General features: G+C 39.7%; 1 protein-coding gene and 1 long non-coding RNA gene across 2 annotated transcripts in view; one reads left to right on the forward strand and one right to left on the reverse strand.

Moving 5' to 3' along the window:
• The window catches only part of prr12b (proline rich 12b), a 31552-nt gene extending 26790 nt beyond the window's left edge, over positions 1-4762 (forward strand). The window contains exons 14-17 of the mRNA XM_029507912.1: positions 1691-1788; positions 1920-2051; positions 2898-2993; positions 3714-4762. Coding sequence (XP_029363772.1) covers positions 1691-1788; positions 1920-2051; positions 2898-2993; positions 3714-3848 — 461 coding nt within the window. The 3' untranslated portion in view covers positions 3849-4762. The remainder of the gene's footprint in view (positions 1-1690; positions 1789-1919; positions 2052-2897; positions 2994-3713) is intronic.
• Positions 4763-13526: 8764 nt separating this feature from the next.
• On the reverse strand, positions 13527-14448 carry LOC115048080 (uncharacterized). The gene is made up of 3 exons (XR_003841037.1): positions 14165-14448; positions 13910-13973; positions 13527-13680 (listed from the first exon to the last, which is right to left on the reverse strand). It is a non-coding gene; the product is annotated as an uncharacterized LOC115048080 (long non-coding RNA).
• Between the last annotated feature and the right edge of the window lie 162 nt (positions 14449-14610).

The following is a 14610-nucleotide window of genomic DNA, read 5'->3' on the forward strand; positions in this document are numbered from 1 at the left end:
AAAAATGCTGTGAGTTGAGTGAGTTGTGATTGCTGACATGGATGCATGTTGATACAGATATGCACGTATGCAAGGGGAAAGTTTTCTGCCCTTCCTGCCACAACCCTACCATTTCATCCTGGCTTGGGTTAGCATAATAGTCAGCACTGATAGCCCACAACAAAAAGGTTGCGGTTTCTGTGCGGTGTTTGCACGTTCATCCTGTGCTTGCATGGGTTTCCTCCGGTTACTCTGATTTCTTCCCACAGTCCAAAGACATGAGGTGTCTCCAAAATTGTGCGTAAGAATGCTTGGGAGTGTGATTGGTTGTGATGCGATGGACTGGTGGCTTGTCTAGGGTGTAGAGACAGACAAAGACGAACAACCATTCAAACTCACACTCAGACCTATGGGCAATTTAGAGTCACCAACTAACCTAAACATGCATGTCTTAGTGGGAGGAAACCGGAGGCCCGGGAAACAAACTGACAATCTTCTTGTTGTGGGGCAACAGCGCTAACCACTATGCCACCATGCTGCCAGGAGTAGGCATATGATGTAATCATTTCTGTGCTTGTTACTGTTACTGTTTTGCAACTACAGCATTTCATGCTTAATTTGGTGGACCTGGTACGTTTAGAATTGCCTGCAATGGACAAATCAAGTTGCGCACAGTATGCACAACACAGCGTTGCCTTCCCACTGCATCCACAGGTATTTAGTTAGCTTAGTTGGGACCTATCTTTTGGCATCTCCTCTCTACGTGTCTCCTCCTCTTTCTCATAACATGGTACATGGAACATGGTAACTGAATTCCTACCTGCACAGACTCTCAAAAAATAGTCATTTTAGCAGCTAGTTTGGTAACAGTCTGGAGCTGTGACCCAAAGACATAGTATTCATCTGAGATGCAAAATAAATTGGCTGGTTCTGGATCTGGACCTGTAGCTATCAGCACACAAACACACTCAAAGAAATGTGTGATGTGCAGGTCTGCAGAAATAAGATCAATGAAGTATGTAATCATTGCATTAATAAAGTATGAGACAGCCCTTGAAAGCATGATCACTGAAGTTTGGAGTTCTCTGGAAAAATGATTATAAAATTTGTTTCTATAATCCACACATGCATTTAAACTATCTAAGGAAGTACTTGGAAATAATTATTACATGATTATGTAAGATAAGATCCCGGGGACATAGCTCAGTGGTAGAGCGCATGGCAATAGATGGGGAGGGTTGCAACAGGAAGGCATCTGGCATAAAAACTGTGGCCAAATCAATGATGTAAGTCACAAAGTCGATATGCTGTGGCAACACCAAATAGGGAAAAGCCAAAAGAGAAAGACAAAATAAATAAAAAATAAAGAAAAAATATTATATAAGATAAGGTGTCTTCCTATTCAGGGTGGGACCTCTGATGCTTGTCTCCAGTTGTGTGGTTCTCAGGTAATGGATATTAGTCATGATGTAATCAAGGAATTTTTAAACACTTGCAACAGTTGATTATAAATGACTTAATATGTCTTGATTCTTTGAGCTGATGAGGAAGTTCGGCTATCAAGAGATACCATTCATGAGAGAGTTAACTGGTTAGATAAAGACGAGCAACTGACTTACATTTATCTTCTCATCCTGTCATTGTTGTTTGTCGCTCTCACAACACAATGCATTGATAGTGAATGAAATACTCTGCTGCTTGACCTCTTCAGATGAGTTATATCTCCCACCTATGAGGAAAATTGACAGCCTGCTGAGTGAACAGAAGAGGAGGTTGTTGAGGAGGGTCAACATGAGTGCTCAGCACCAGGTAACCCTGCTCTCTGTCTATTTTGTCTTGCAATTTGTTGATAGTAAGTTGACAAGAAATGGTGTGGTATCAAATTTAAAACAAATACAATTGCTATGAAAAAGTGTTTTTCTTTGCACCTGTCTTTCCAGGAGGCTTTGCATATATTCCCCAAGATGACAGCTGACCCACTGGACTCTGGAGCCATCAAAGTTCATCTTGGCGGTGAGGGCTATAATCGCAAAACCCTCAGCCGGGTCAAGAGGAGTATTCCCAAGCAACAGGTGAGAAATTACAGAAATATGACATCGCTTTCATCACTACATGACAAAGAGCAACTAACAACTTAAATGTGAGTAGGTGCATACATTTTTCACACATGGGAAAAATTACATGATGGCAAAACTCAGAAACAGCTGCTCCAGCTGCAAAACTCTCAGCAAATATGCCTGTCAAAGCTCAGCTTGCAGGTAATGTAATGCAGTGGGGATTGCTCCATCTCTTGGAAAAGCATAAAATTGCAGTAAGAAAACATGGGTGGTCAAAGTCCTCAGAGGTCAGAGGTCAAGGTCATGTGGCTGAGTGGATGGATTCAGGTGCCTTCAAAAGTCATACACTGTACTTCCCTCTATGAACTGAAGTGTCACAAGTGGAAACCAGTGGTCGCCCCAGGAGGTGAGGGAGGAGATAGCATAAGCTGAATATTTAATTCAATGAAGTGCCAAATCGGAACACTAAGCCACTGACTTTTTCTACAAAAGCATAAAATTTACAGTATGATATGTGACAAAGGGGCAGAGCTCAAAGGCCTTCTTACGGACTCGCTTTAACTCAGCACTATGTGCAGAGTAGATAATGTCAAAGTAGTTGCTGTCTCAGAACATCAAACTGGCATCAATTGGAAGGGGTCAAACACTAGAGTCTGGGTGCTCCACTTAGTGATCTGATGACCAGCTGCATTTGCTAATGAAGATGAAAGCGTATGATATTGATCAGAGAAGGAATAACCAATGAGACTGGCCTCAAATCTGTTGTACTATCCAATAAAGTAGACATAATGTGAATAAAAATGACCTGATATATTATAAAATGACAAAGTTCCTCAGTCTCTTTTTGCTTGCTCTTTTCAGGATCTGAAGATCTCCATAGAAACCTGTCACATCTATAGTCTGTATCATTCTCTTCACCACTACAAGTATCACACATTCCTGCACTGTAAGAAAGAGGTAAGGCTTTCACAATAGATATTAAATGAGTCGATGGTAAATGGGCTGGTGAAGACACCAGTCATGAAAATGTTCCTGCAATCTTTAATTTTGGGATTTACATACATCTATCATACATCATCTCCACATTCTGCCTTCCTGCCCTACAACACAGTCCTGAGTTGAAATCGGTCCATGTTGTTTTCAGACAACCCATATCTCCAATTTGAGATTTCATGGTTGTAGGTGTAGTCTGAAATATTTCATATAATTGCAACAAAGATTGAACATGATAATGATGTCTCAAAAACAAAGAAATATGAATGCTAAACAGCTTCAGTCCTTCACCTCCTGATAAGCACCACCACGTGGTAAGAGATCAATCATACATATTATTGGCTGATACCCAGAAATCATGAGATGTGTCTGAATTCTGTCTACTGGAAAACTCACACTGACCCTCCATCAAACTGTTTCTGCAACGATTTTTTTTGTAAGTGATTCCAGATCAGGTCAGTGAACTATTGATGACCTTTACCTACATATCACCTCACAACACAGCATCTTAATGTGTTTGTGATTGTGTTGCTGTACAGTCATAGAGACAATGTATGGAATGATTTTCAATGTCTGAGCTTCTCATCAGCTTGCATGTGTGCAGCGTTCTGTGATTGCTGTACTTATTGTATACAGGGCTCTGTTGCACCTGTTGTGTTCAGTGACATTTTTTGTCTTGCTCAGACGGACAGCATTGAGCAGGCAGCTGAGGACCCTGGCCAAGAGGAGGTTGTGCAGCAGTGCATGGCTAACCAAGGCTGGCTGGAGAGTCTCTTTAACTCCTTCATGGAACTACTAAACCTCAGTGCCAAAGCCTAAAGGAGGCCTCTGGCAGCTAGCCCTGAGACTCACATATCCACCTGCAGTGTTCTGAAGAGAGTGAACTTAGGCGGCAGAGTGTGTGAACGCTGAGAAAGGCTCCAGCTTCAACAGCGACTGTGGGTTTTTTGTTGAGAGAATTTTACTTCGGAAGTGTTTTGTTTTATTTATTTATTTAATTTATTTTTTTTATTGAGCCCATGTTGAATTTCCTCTCAGTTTGATGTTGAGGGTTTGTGAACTTTGTGAATGTGATGGGTATTCCTCAGTCTCAAAAGAAATAGACCAAGAGATCAGTATTCCAGAAGAGACCTATAGAATAATAAAACACATGCACACACACACACAAACGCGCGCGAGCGCGCACACACACACGTGCTGTCTAGAAGTATGTATTGATAACTATGGTGTGAATAATTTATACAAGGACATTTTTAAAAATGATTGTCTTCAGATGAAACTGTTTGCTGCTCTTATTTTTGAAAAATAATTTAAAGGACTTCACACGAAATGTCCCAGCTGCAGCATGAGGTGGCAGGTGAAACCAGAGTGGAGTGAGACCCGCATGAGGTTCAGAACTATGTTATAGTCCCTGTTTCTACCTGCCTCATTTGTTTGTTTTTGAAAAGAGGGGAGATTTCATGCCTATAAAGGCCAGGATAGAAAAAATTAAGCTTGACTTTCTGAAAAGAAGTGTGAGGAGAAATGATCCATAAGCATAAATGTCAGTGTTTAATGTGAGTCATTTCTATCTGTTTGTTGTGAACTGATATTTCCTTTGATTTAATATCTGATCAGTTATGTTGTTCTGATGTGTAAATACTGTACAGTAACTTCATTCTCTAGTTCCCAGTTGCTCTTCTGTACATGAAATTCCAGTATTTGACATATTGAAATAAAACTGTTCAAATGACAAATGTGATGAATAAACAACTTTGTGCTAAAATCTTTTCATTAGTGAGAATATACATGAGGATGTCGATTTGAGTACGAACAATACTGTAACTGTAGTATTTACTATGCACAAAGGAACCTGGGACCTCAAAAAAAAAAAAAAAAAAAAAGCGAGCACCCCTACGAAGACTTTGACCCATGAGTACTCACAATTTGGAGGAAATGGGGCATTGGCGACCCAGACGGTGCAGTGGTTAACTGACGTTGGATTGAAGAAATGAAGGTGGGAAGGACGATTATTTTTTTATTATTGCCCTTCACACTTCACTTCACACATTTAATTCAAACCCCTATCACGCGTTAGAGACATGTTATCAGAATGACTTAATTCAACGGCATTATTTTGCATTGGACTGAGTAATTGTTTCGGAAACATCTCCTCACAATCTAACTGAAAATTCTAAATCAAAATCCCTTCTCTATACGTAATCACCACCGTCTCTCCGTCTTATTGTTCAATCCCGGAGGAGGAGGACAGGACAGCGCAGCATCTGCCTAACATGTAAATAACATATTTTCCTGTGATACTGTGGACATATAATCAAATGCCAATTAAATCCTAAGTGTGGAAAACAAAGCTATTAACAGTCCTTATTCTTTCCTGTTCTCAGTTCGTCAGTTCTACTTGATGCTACCTGCTTTTCAGAACAAACCAGGCGTAAAGAAAAAGTGAAATTGTTCATACACTTAAGTCTGAAGAATATTTTTCGTGGTTGGGGTTATCACGAACTAATTATCAGTCTGATTATTTTAAACCTATAAATACAGCGATGAGCCTTGTGCGTAATGCTGCACCATGGCACTGCTGGATGACTACCCCAATGGCAGGATTAGGAGGGAGAAGGTCTTCAGGGACCATAAAGACTTATTGGCCCACGATGATGACTGTCTTATGTTTTAGATTCCCTAGAGCTGCCCTTGTTCTATGTGCTGAACTGGGTCCAGCATTGGTGAGGGCAGCGCGACGGAACCACGCCATCCCGGTGCAGACGCAGGTCTTCACCCTGTTTTTAAATGCCCACGGTGTAGTGCCCTGAAACATATTTCAGTTATTTCATTTGCTTCTCTTGCTGATTTCATAGCAGTGTGTCACGTTAAAAAACATAAGTAATTTGGTTAATTCATATTTTCATGCTTACAGTGGTTAAAGACATTACTTACCTGTTGTGAAGGGACAGAAATTGTGGCACCATTAGTAAGGAGTGCTGTCACTTTAAGGAGAGTCACAGAGACGTTCGATATGCAGGCTGAAAACAACAATGCGCTTGTCCTGAACTGAGACATTTTTGTTCATAAAAGTTACAAAAAGAAGATGGACGTCTTTTGACGGTTCATTTTGAGGGTGCAACAACAGCGCAGAGGAACCCGTCTTCAATGGGGTCCATTCTCGTGCGCAGTCAGTGGTGGAGCGGCCATCGGCCTCCTTAAGTACCGGTGTCGTGCTTTAGATGCGTCTGGGGGCAGGCTTCTTTACCATCCTGCCAAAGTGTGCCGCATTAGCGCCTTCAGATGCTGAATTCAGAAGAGCGTGTGGTGTGTTACACAATATGACACATAGGAATTGTACACACCCAACAGCATTATGACCCGGAGGCAGAGCCCACTTCAAGACATGCAAGACAATCAGGATATTAACAGGGTACAAGACTTCGTCAGGATGTCATGCGGCGTTTATAAAGACAACTAAAGGTTAATTTTTCCACATGGCCTTTTAATATTTCTGCTATGTCAACCATGACATTTCTCATTAATCTCAACTCCTCCGTCAGGTTGTTGAGTGCTTGTATTGTCTCCCTTCGTAGCTGCAGGACTGTAACGGTGAGTACCCGATCCAAAGCTCTTCACAGTTGCAGCAACCTGTTGCCACTCACTGTTTCCTCTGGTTTTTGATTCCGGTATTGTGACCTCCAAACAGGATGGTTTTTCGGGCGTCCACCTCACCAACAAGCGTCTCCACTTCCGCCTCAGAAAATTTTCTTTTTTTCCTGCATCCGCACTCATGAAGTTCTTTTCATTGACCATTTATGGTTAAAAATGGGCATGTACAGGGCGTGAGATGACGCCAACACAGCTGCGCACACTTGTAGTCAGTCTGTGATTTATTAAGGAAAGCGTGCCTAGGGTTTTATAAATATGAATATTTTCTGGCGTGCGCAAAGTTTGGCTTTTGAATATATTCTGCTTTTAGTAACGATTATACCCAGTTTTATAAATGAGGCCTCTGGTCATTTTCAGGGGTTGCAATTCAATTTGGTGTACTGTGGTATAATTTGGTACACTAAGGTATACTAGCCTACTGTATAATATGATATACTATGTGTACCATAGTATATCATATTATGCATCACATTATGTATGATGTACGATAGCATGAAGGGATCTACTGTGGTAAGTATACTGTACTGATCAATCCATGCTTCTTTTCCTTATCCTCCCTCACCCATTCAGGTGAAAAGTGCCAAGAGTAGAGTAGTTAGCCAGAATAAATCCATAGCTTAAAAAAGAAGAAAGGAGGGAGGGAGGGAAGTTGTGAAGTCAGAACAAAAATTACATTACACATCTATTACTTCATCAGAGAGAAGACAGACAGTTAGAGCCTCTAGCGCTACACTACATCAACAGATGAGTTCAGTTGTGACAGTGACCTGTCACTGAAGCTACAGGAGGTGATGTGATTTCATGTGAAGTCTTTCTATCAGGTCTGTGTTGTTAAAATCAACAGACAACTATTGAATTTGATGACTGACATTCAGGGTCACAGTTTTCAACATTTGAAACCTTCACCAACTGTTGTCAATCGTATTTGTTTAAACTTATGTCATTGAATTTCAGTTAATGTTGGTTTCAGTCTGCAAATTATTTTAATTTGAATGTTTTCACAAATTTACATCATGTAGTGACACCTAATGTATTTCTATTTGTTGGACAAATCTTCAAACCATAATTTGATATTTCATTTGTTATCAAACCCGGTGATTACCAAAAACAGATAAGCGATAATGAAATAATGAAATACTATGGTACACTGTAGTATACCATGATATCATATAATGTAAAATGTTATGGTATAATGAGATACAATGATGAATATTTGCATATAATTGCATTAATGGCATCATGTGGTATACTGGTATATTGTGGTATGCTGTGGCATACTGTGGTATATACACTGTACTGTGTTGTCTCAACAGGACCTAATCAAATATGGTTCCACACTTGAAGAGGATTATTGAGAGCATCATCCGAGAAGACCAGGACACTGCTCGGCTTCTCCTGAATAGCTCCACCACCCAAATCACTTACTGTTGCCATGGCTACTGTATCAGTCTGTGGCTGAACTATAGTCATGCTAGTAACCATGGAAACAGTCTGTACCAATGTATAAACTGACAGAACATGAGAAATGCTGATTGGTTGGTTTACAAGGTCTAAAATAGTTCATTTGTTTAGGCTGCGTTTACTTCGCTGGTAAAATATGTTCATATACACATTGAGGATATGAGGCAGGGGACAGACATATTTTTCGGCCTAGAGAGTTCATATTGCTACTTCTCTCTGTGAGGTGATTTTTACACTCAACTGGAGGGTTTCTGGAAAGGTGACACATTAAGAAAGAAGTCTCTTATTCCAGAGTTCAGTGTACATTGTTCATCCTCTTAGATCTCAATACTGCATTTGACACCATAGATCATAGTATTTTATTAGAGACTGGAACATGAAATTGGCATTAAAGGAACTGCACTAAGATGGTTCAAATTCCATTTATCAGATAGACATCAGTTTGTTCATGTTAACAATAGCTCCTCTTTACGCAGTATAGCTAATTATAGGGTCCCACAGGGCTCAGTTCTTGGACCAATCCTCTTCACTCTATATCTGATTCCTTTAGGCAGCATTATCAGGAAACACAGCATCAATTTTCACTGTTATGCTGATGACACTGAGCTGTATTAATCATTCAAGCCAAATGAAGCTCATCAGAAAGTCAGACTGCAGACATGTCTTGAAGACAGAAGTCTGGATGAGCTGAACTTTTAAATTAAGACAAAACTGAAGTTATTGTACTTGGCCCTAAGCACCTCAGAGAAACCCGATTTAATCATTTAATCAATCTTGACAGCATTAGTTTGGCTTCCAGCTCCACTGTAAGAAACCTTGGAGTAACATTTGACCAGGACAACTGATGTTAAGTTAGCTGCTACAATCTATCAACGAATGGTCTATCAACAAATGGTCTTTAAACAATAAAAATGCATCCCAGGCGCTAAACCTACCGTCAGCATTAGCATACCATGAGATAAACATCTTATAAGACATACATAAAAAGTCATGAGCATAAATATGAATTTTTATAACTGAAAAGGGGAAGGATCAATAAAGATGCGTGGACAAGATGTCTGTTCTCTCACAGCTTCATTGAGAATGAAGCACCATGGCCGGGAGCTCCCTCTTTCAGCATCTGAAGGCATGACTAATCAATAACAGCATCAACTCGAAACAGGCTAAATCAATAGAACGAATATCACTCCTCTGGAGAGTAGCTATTTATACTTATTAGTATTTTAAATCTTTTAATGTTTTAACAGTTTTATCTACTCATGCTGTATTATTATACTTTAAAATTTTTAACAACTTTTTTTTTGAGGCTTTAAACATAGCTTTTTAGTAGATTCACTTAATTGTTCTATATCGGCCTCTAGATCTTTCATAGATCTGGCGATTTCTCAGTTGACATGGAGCATGTGCTGTTGATACAGTAATTTTATCTGAGTCTTACCAGATGCCTAAAATTGTTAAACTCACCTCCCTAATACTATTACCATTATATAAAGATGACGTCACACAACACAGAGGTGGAAAGAAAAAGGCAGGTGAGCGAGCAAGTTAGCCTCCGTATCTGTCCAAAAATTAGCTTTTGCAGCAGACTTTGCCATGTTCGACGTGCTAGTAATTAGTCGGCTTCTTTTCTTTTTCTTCTTCTTCTTCTTAGTTTTGTTTTACGGCGGGTGGCACCAGCTTTTATGTGAATCAACGCCACCTACTGTGTTGGAGTGTGAACCAGAGTAATTACCTGCATTATCTCCTATACCTGAAAATAGACTTATAAATTCAACTATACACTTGGATTCTTTGTATTAAACCTGCCTCAGTAATGTATTTGAAAAACCATTTTTTCCAACCGTGACCACATCTTTCAGTGTCATCTGAACCCCCAATTTCTGACAAAACAGACCAACCTCAGATGATTGGAAAGGGGTTTTCTGTCAAAGGGACCCTTGGTGTAAAATGCACGAGACTGTCTAATAAGAATCCTTCCATTTCTTTTTGGTCACTGTGTACCTGAGAGTGACAACACTTGGAAAACTCTCATGCTCCTCAAAGACATCACTGAGCTTGCTTTAGCACCAAGGTATACTGAAGAGACACTGCATTTCCTGGAGTGTAAGATAGCAGAGCACAGGCGCTTGCTACAGTTAGTATTTCCAGGTTTTCTTCTCAGGCCAAAGCATCACTATGTTGAACTTTACCCTCAGCTTATAAGAAAATTTGGTCCCCTGTCTGAGATTTGGATGATGCATTTCGAAGGAAAGCACAAGTTCTTTACAAGGGCAATTCACACTACTCAAAACTTCAACAATGTTGCCATGAAACTTGCTACCAAACACCTGAAAACAGTCAGTTACCATCTTGACTGTAGTTCATTTTTCAGACCATTAGTTGAGATGACAAAGGTTACCCCAATTCTGCTTGCCTCTTTCCCTTTGAGTGTTCAGACAGTTATTGCTCAAAACATTGCAACCAGGGTTAGCGCTTGATGTGTCCTTTCTGTCTGTGCAGATGGAATCAAGTATCATTCAGGCATGATACTATCTGCTGGCTCATGCTCAGGTCTCCCTGAATTTGTCCAGATAAAAAAAAAATTGTTGCAGCTAATGCAGATATTCTCTTTGTTTGCCAGATGATGACAGCATGGTACATGGAACATTTAAGATCTTACCAACTTCACTGTAATGATGCCACTACTATGTGTGTGGTCAAGTTGCAGAGTTAAATTATGTGCTCCCATTGTCAGCGTACAAGGTACAAGGAGAACTTATGGTGACGCTGAGACGATTTATTATTTGATAAATATCTGTCTATCACATTTCCCCAGATTGCTGTGCAACAGAAATTAATCATGAAGTTTATTGTCTCTGAGGCAGATATACGTAAAATGACAATGACCGATCGGCTCGGCCGATATTTCAGTTTTTTTTTATTTTTCTATTTTTCTGATTGGTCCTAAAGTCTTCGTTCACCCTCGTTCACTGATCCAATCAGTGACATCAATATCATTTTGAAACTGCTCCTGTTGTAGCTGTCGTGTGATGTGTTTCAACTTCACCGGGACTGCACCGTTTGCTAGTGATGCTGTTGATTCAAATTTCAAAAAACTTTATCGTCCGCCCGTCACATAGTAATCGAGCTCAAAACATAAACGCCACAAAGACGCAAAACACTCATTCACACCGATTAAAGTTTTTTTAAGATGCAAAGCAAAATAGACACGTCTCACTAGTTTAAATGTGTTTTTATGTCTTTGTGGCGTTTATGTTTTGAGCTCTGTCGCTATGTGACGGGCGGACAATAAAGTTTTTTTAAACCCTCTTTGGCACGTCCTGATTCAAACTGAATGCCCATTAGAGGTTATTGATGTTCAGCCTTTTCATCCCAGTCAGTTCAGTACAAACAATGTCAAGAAAAATCCTTTTTGTGATCCTCAGTAGACTGTATGAATACGATCGTGTAAAGCCTTGTAAATTCCTTAGTTGCCAAGCTACCATACTTACAGTTTTGCAGCCAGTACTTGTAACAGCAAAGTTGTCTAGCAGGAGTTTTGGCTTTACACATGCCCATGGTAAGAAAACCGTGTCTCCACTGCTAGACTGGGGTTCAATACTAATTACAGGTCACGACCCCACTACTGCCAACGTGCGAGGCTGCAGTCTTAAAGCTACAGTACCCCAGTACTAAACATAACTTACATAGCCTGTTATAGACAGAAAAGATTAACAAATAATAACCAAATTCAATTAAACTGACTTATAAATGACTGTTAGACAACTATTAAACCTAAAGTTTAATCCAAAATTAAATCCAAAGTAACAATACTAAGTATGTTTCAATGACATAAGAAAAGTGAAAATATTAGCAAACTTATTATTGCCTCATACACTTGTAATGAGCAGATCCAAATATGATCAGTCTTTAATGTATGTTAAATTATTACTTGTAGTTCACTCTTTATTTTCTCTGAAGCTTTTCCTTGTAAACATCTAACTTGCATGGTTGTGTCCTCTACTTGTCGTTCTATGTCTTTCTCTTGTCAGGATGTAACTGGCAAGGACTTGTAAAGTCAGACTGCAGTAGGAATCGTCTGCATTGATGAAGAAAGTCCTCAGCTGAATCCATCTAGAGTAGGAATCATCCTGGACGGGAGTGTGGTAACGGATGAGCTGGCAAACCTTCCTCAGGCCTTCTGTGTCCTTTTTGGACTTATTTACACCCTGCACCTGGATTATCCCAAGTACATGAAGAACACTTTCTACTTTGTCCAACAGGTGATGCTCAACCTCAGGAAAACTGAGCTGGCACCCAAAATTCAGACACTGAAAAATCAGCTTCAAGTCTAAAATTTGGTTTCACATAGTTATGCTACTGCTCCAGATATCAGGTGGTTAGTTTTGAATGTTGCGTCTTTAGAAAAGTATGTTGCTGTTTGCACTGTTTGCACTTTATCTGACAACATGGGTACTGATATCATGGGTTGTTGATCCAGTTGCAGTCATTCCATTGTTTGAAACAAACGGGATTTTTTTCTGCTGTCTTTTTTTTTTTCAAACTTTTAGAGTGGTATATTAATGTTTAAGTTTAATGAAAATAGAGGAATACCCAGCATATTCCTCCAGATCGTCTATATTTTGATGTAATTTTTTGTTTAAGCATCAGAAGTGCTGTTGTTAAACAGCTGAAAAAACCTTTTCATCATTTTGTGAAATATGTTCTCAGGAGCTAATGATTTAAGGTTGTTGTCTTGTCTGTTAATGGATTAATTAATTTATTTTAATAAACTTGGAATTTAGTTCAAAGAACTTATGATATTAAGTTTAATTATTATACAAAGCAATTGATATTGCAATTTTTTCTAAGTTAAATTAACTTAGCATTTAGTGTGTTGTTCTTAAAATAGTAATTCCATTCCCATCAAGCATTTAAGTTCAATTCACTCAAGTTTTCATTACACATTACTTAATTCTTTTCAGGTAACCGGTTTCCTCAAATTTTTGAAGTAAACTCAACTTAGCTGGTCTTAGAGTGTACTATTAAAGTTATTTTTCCTTCCAAGAACACCAGAGTTTTCTGATTTTGTTAATGCCCTCCCCCTTTTCCCCTTCTCACTCAGGTTTTCTGAGCTATGACTTCTAAAAAGTGTTATTGAAATCATTTCATTTTGTCTTGATCAGACACTGCCGTTGCTAAATCAAAATCAAATCAGATTTATTTGTATAGCGCCAAATCATAACAAAGTTACATCAAGGCACTTTACATATAGAGCAAGCCTAGACCAAACTGTTTAGAAAATTATTTAAACAGACCCAACAGATCCCCCGATGAACAAGCACTTGGCGACAGGGGCAAGGAAAAACTTCCTTTAAGAGGCAGAAGCCTCAGGCAGAACCAGGCTCAGGGGGGGCGGCAATCTGCCTTGGTCGGTTGGGTTGAGAGTGAGAGAGGCATGGAGGGGGGGATATAGGCAGGAACATGTTGCTGCATGAAGTTCATGGAGTGGAGCTGTAGTACAGAATTCATAAAGATATGGGACCGTATCAGTCACCATCTGCAGGATGAGGACAGGGAGAGAGAGAAGAGGAAACCGGGAGAGACAGAGATTTTTGCAGAACATGGTTAGTAAATGCAGTATAAATGCATAGAACTGGGTGAAACTGTGTTTTTTAAGAAGGATGGTTCTTATCAGACATTTGAAAACGTTCATTTTTAGTACAAAATTCATTTGAAGCCTTTCATATTTAGAGCTGTATACAGTGAACACACTGACCATGACTAACCGTTTCTTTGGGAGCTTTCTTGCTGCCATCCTTTTCTCTTGGCGCAAACAGGAAGTAAACACCTCTGGTCATGTGACAATTTACAGTAAACATGAGACACTGCACATATTTCATTGAGACCCTTTATTTTTTCACTATCTGCTGGAAATGCATCGATAGATCATTCATTAAAATTTTTATAGCCTTAGAAATTAAACATTTTTTACGGTCACTATTGTGACCGATGGGATTAAATGGGTTAAATGCTGACTCTACCTGCTTCCTGTCCAAATATTTTTCCTCATCTCCCCGAACACTCTAAGATTTCTTAGTGACTGCTTCAGTAGATTCATCCTCTTCTCTATCCTTTGATTTCCAACTAGGCTGAGTTATGTCCATGTCCTCACTCTCATCTGATCCTCCAGTATCTCCCAACTCTGGTCCATTCTCAACACAGTTGTGCCTCCCACACCGAGCCTCCTGACTGTCCTGAGAGGCACGCCTTCTTCTCAGGCGTTGGTCCGCCATCCTCTCCCCTCGCAAAAAAATCACAGGCTTATTTGGTCTGACCTTCTACGTTTTGAATGCGCAAAACGCATGCGCAGAGCACCTCCTCCAGCTCAAATCCGACTGTCCGTATACATGCAGCGGCAAATCAACTTTTGAACGCATTATGGGTGCGTTAGTCCGACAATTTTAAGTTCAATTTCAGTCGAGCTAAC

The sequence above is a fragment of the Echeneis naucrates genome, chromosome 8 (genome assembly GCF_900963305.1).
Source record: "Echeneis naucrates chromosome 8, fEcheNa1.1, whole genome shotgun sequence".
Lineage (NCBI taxonomy): Eukaryota > Metazoa > Chordata > Actinopteri > Carangiformes > Echeneidae > Echeneis > Echeneis naucrates.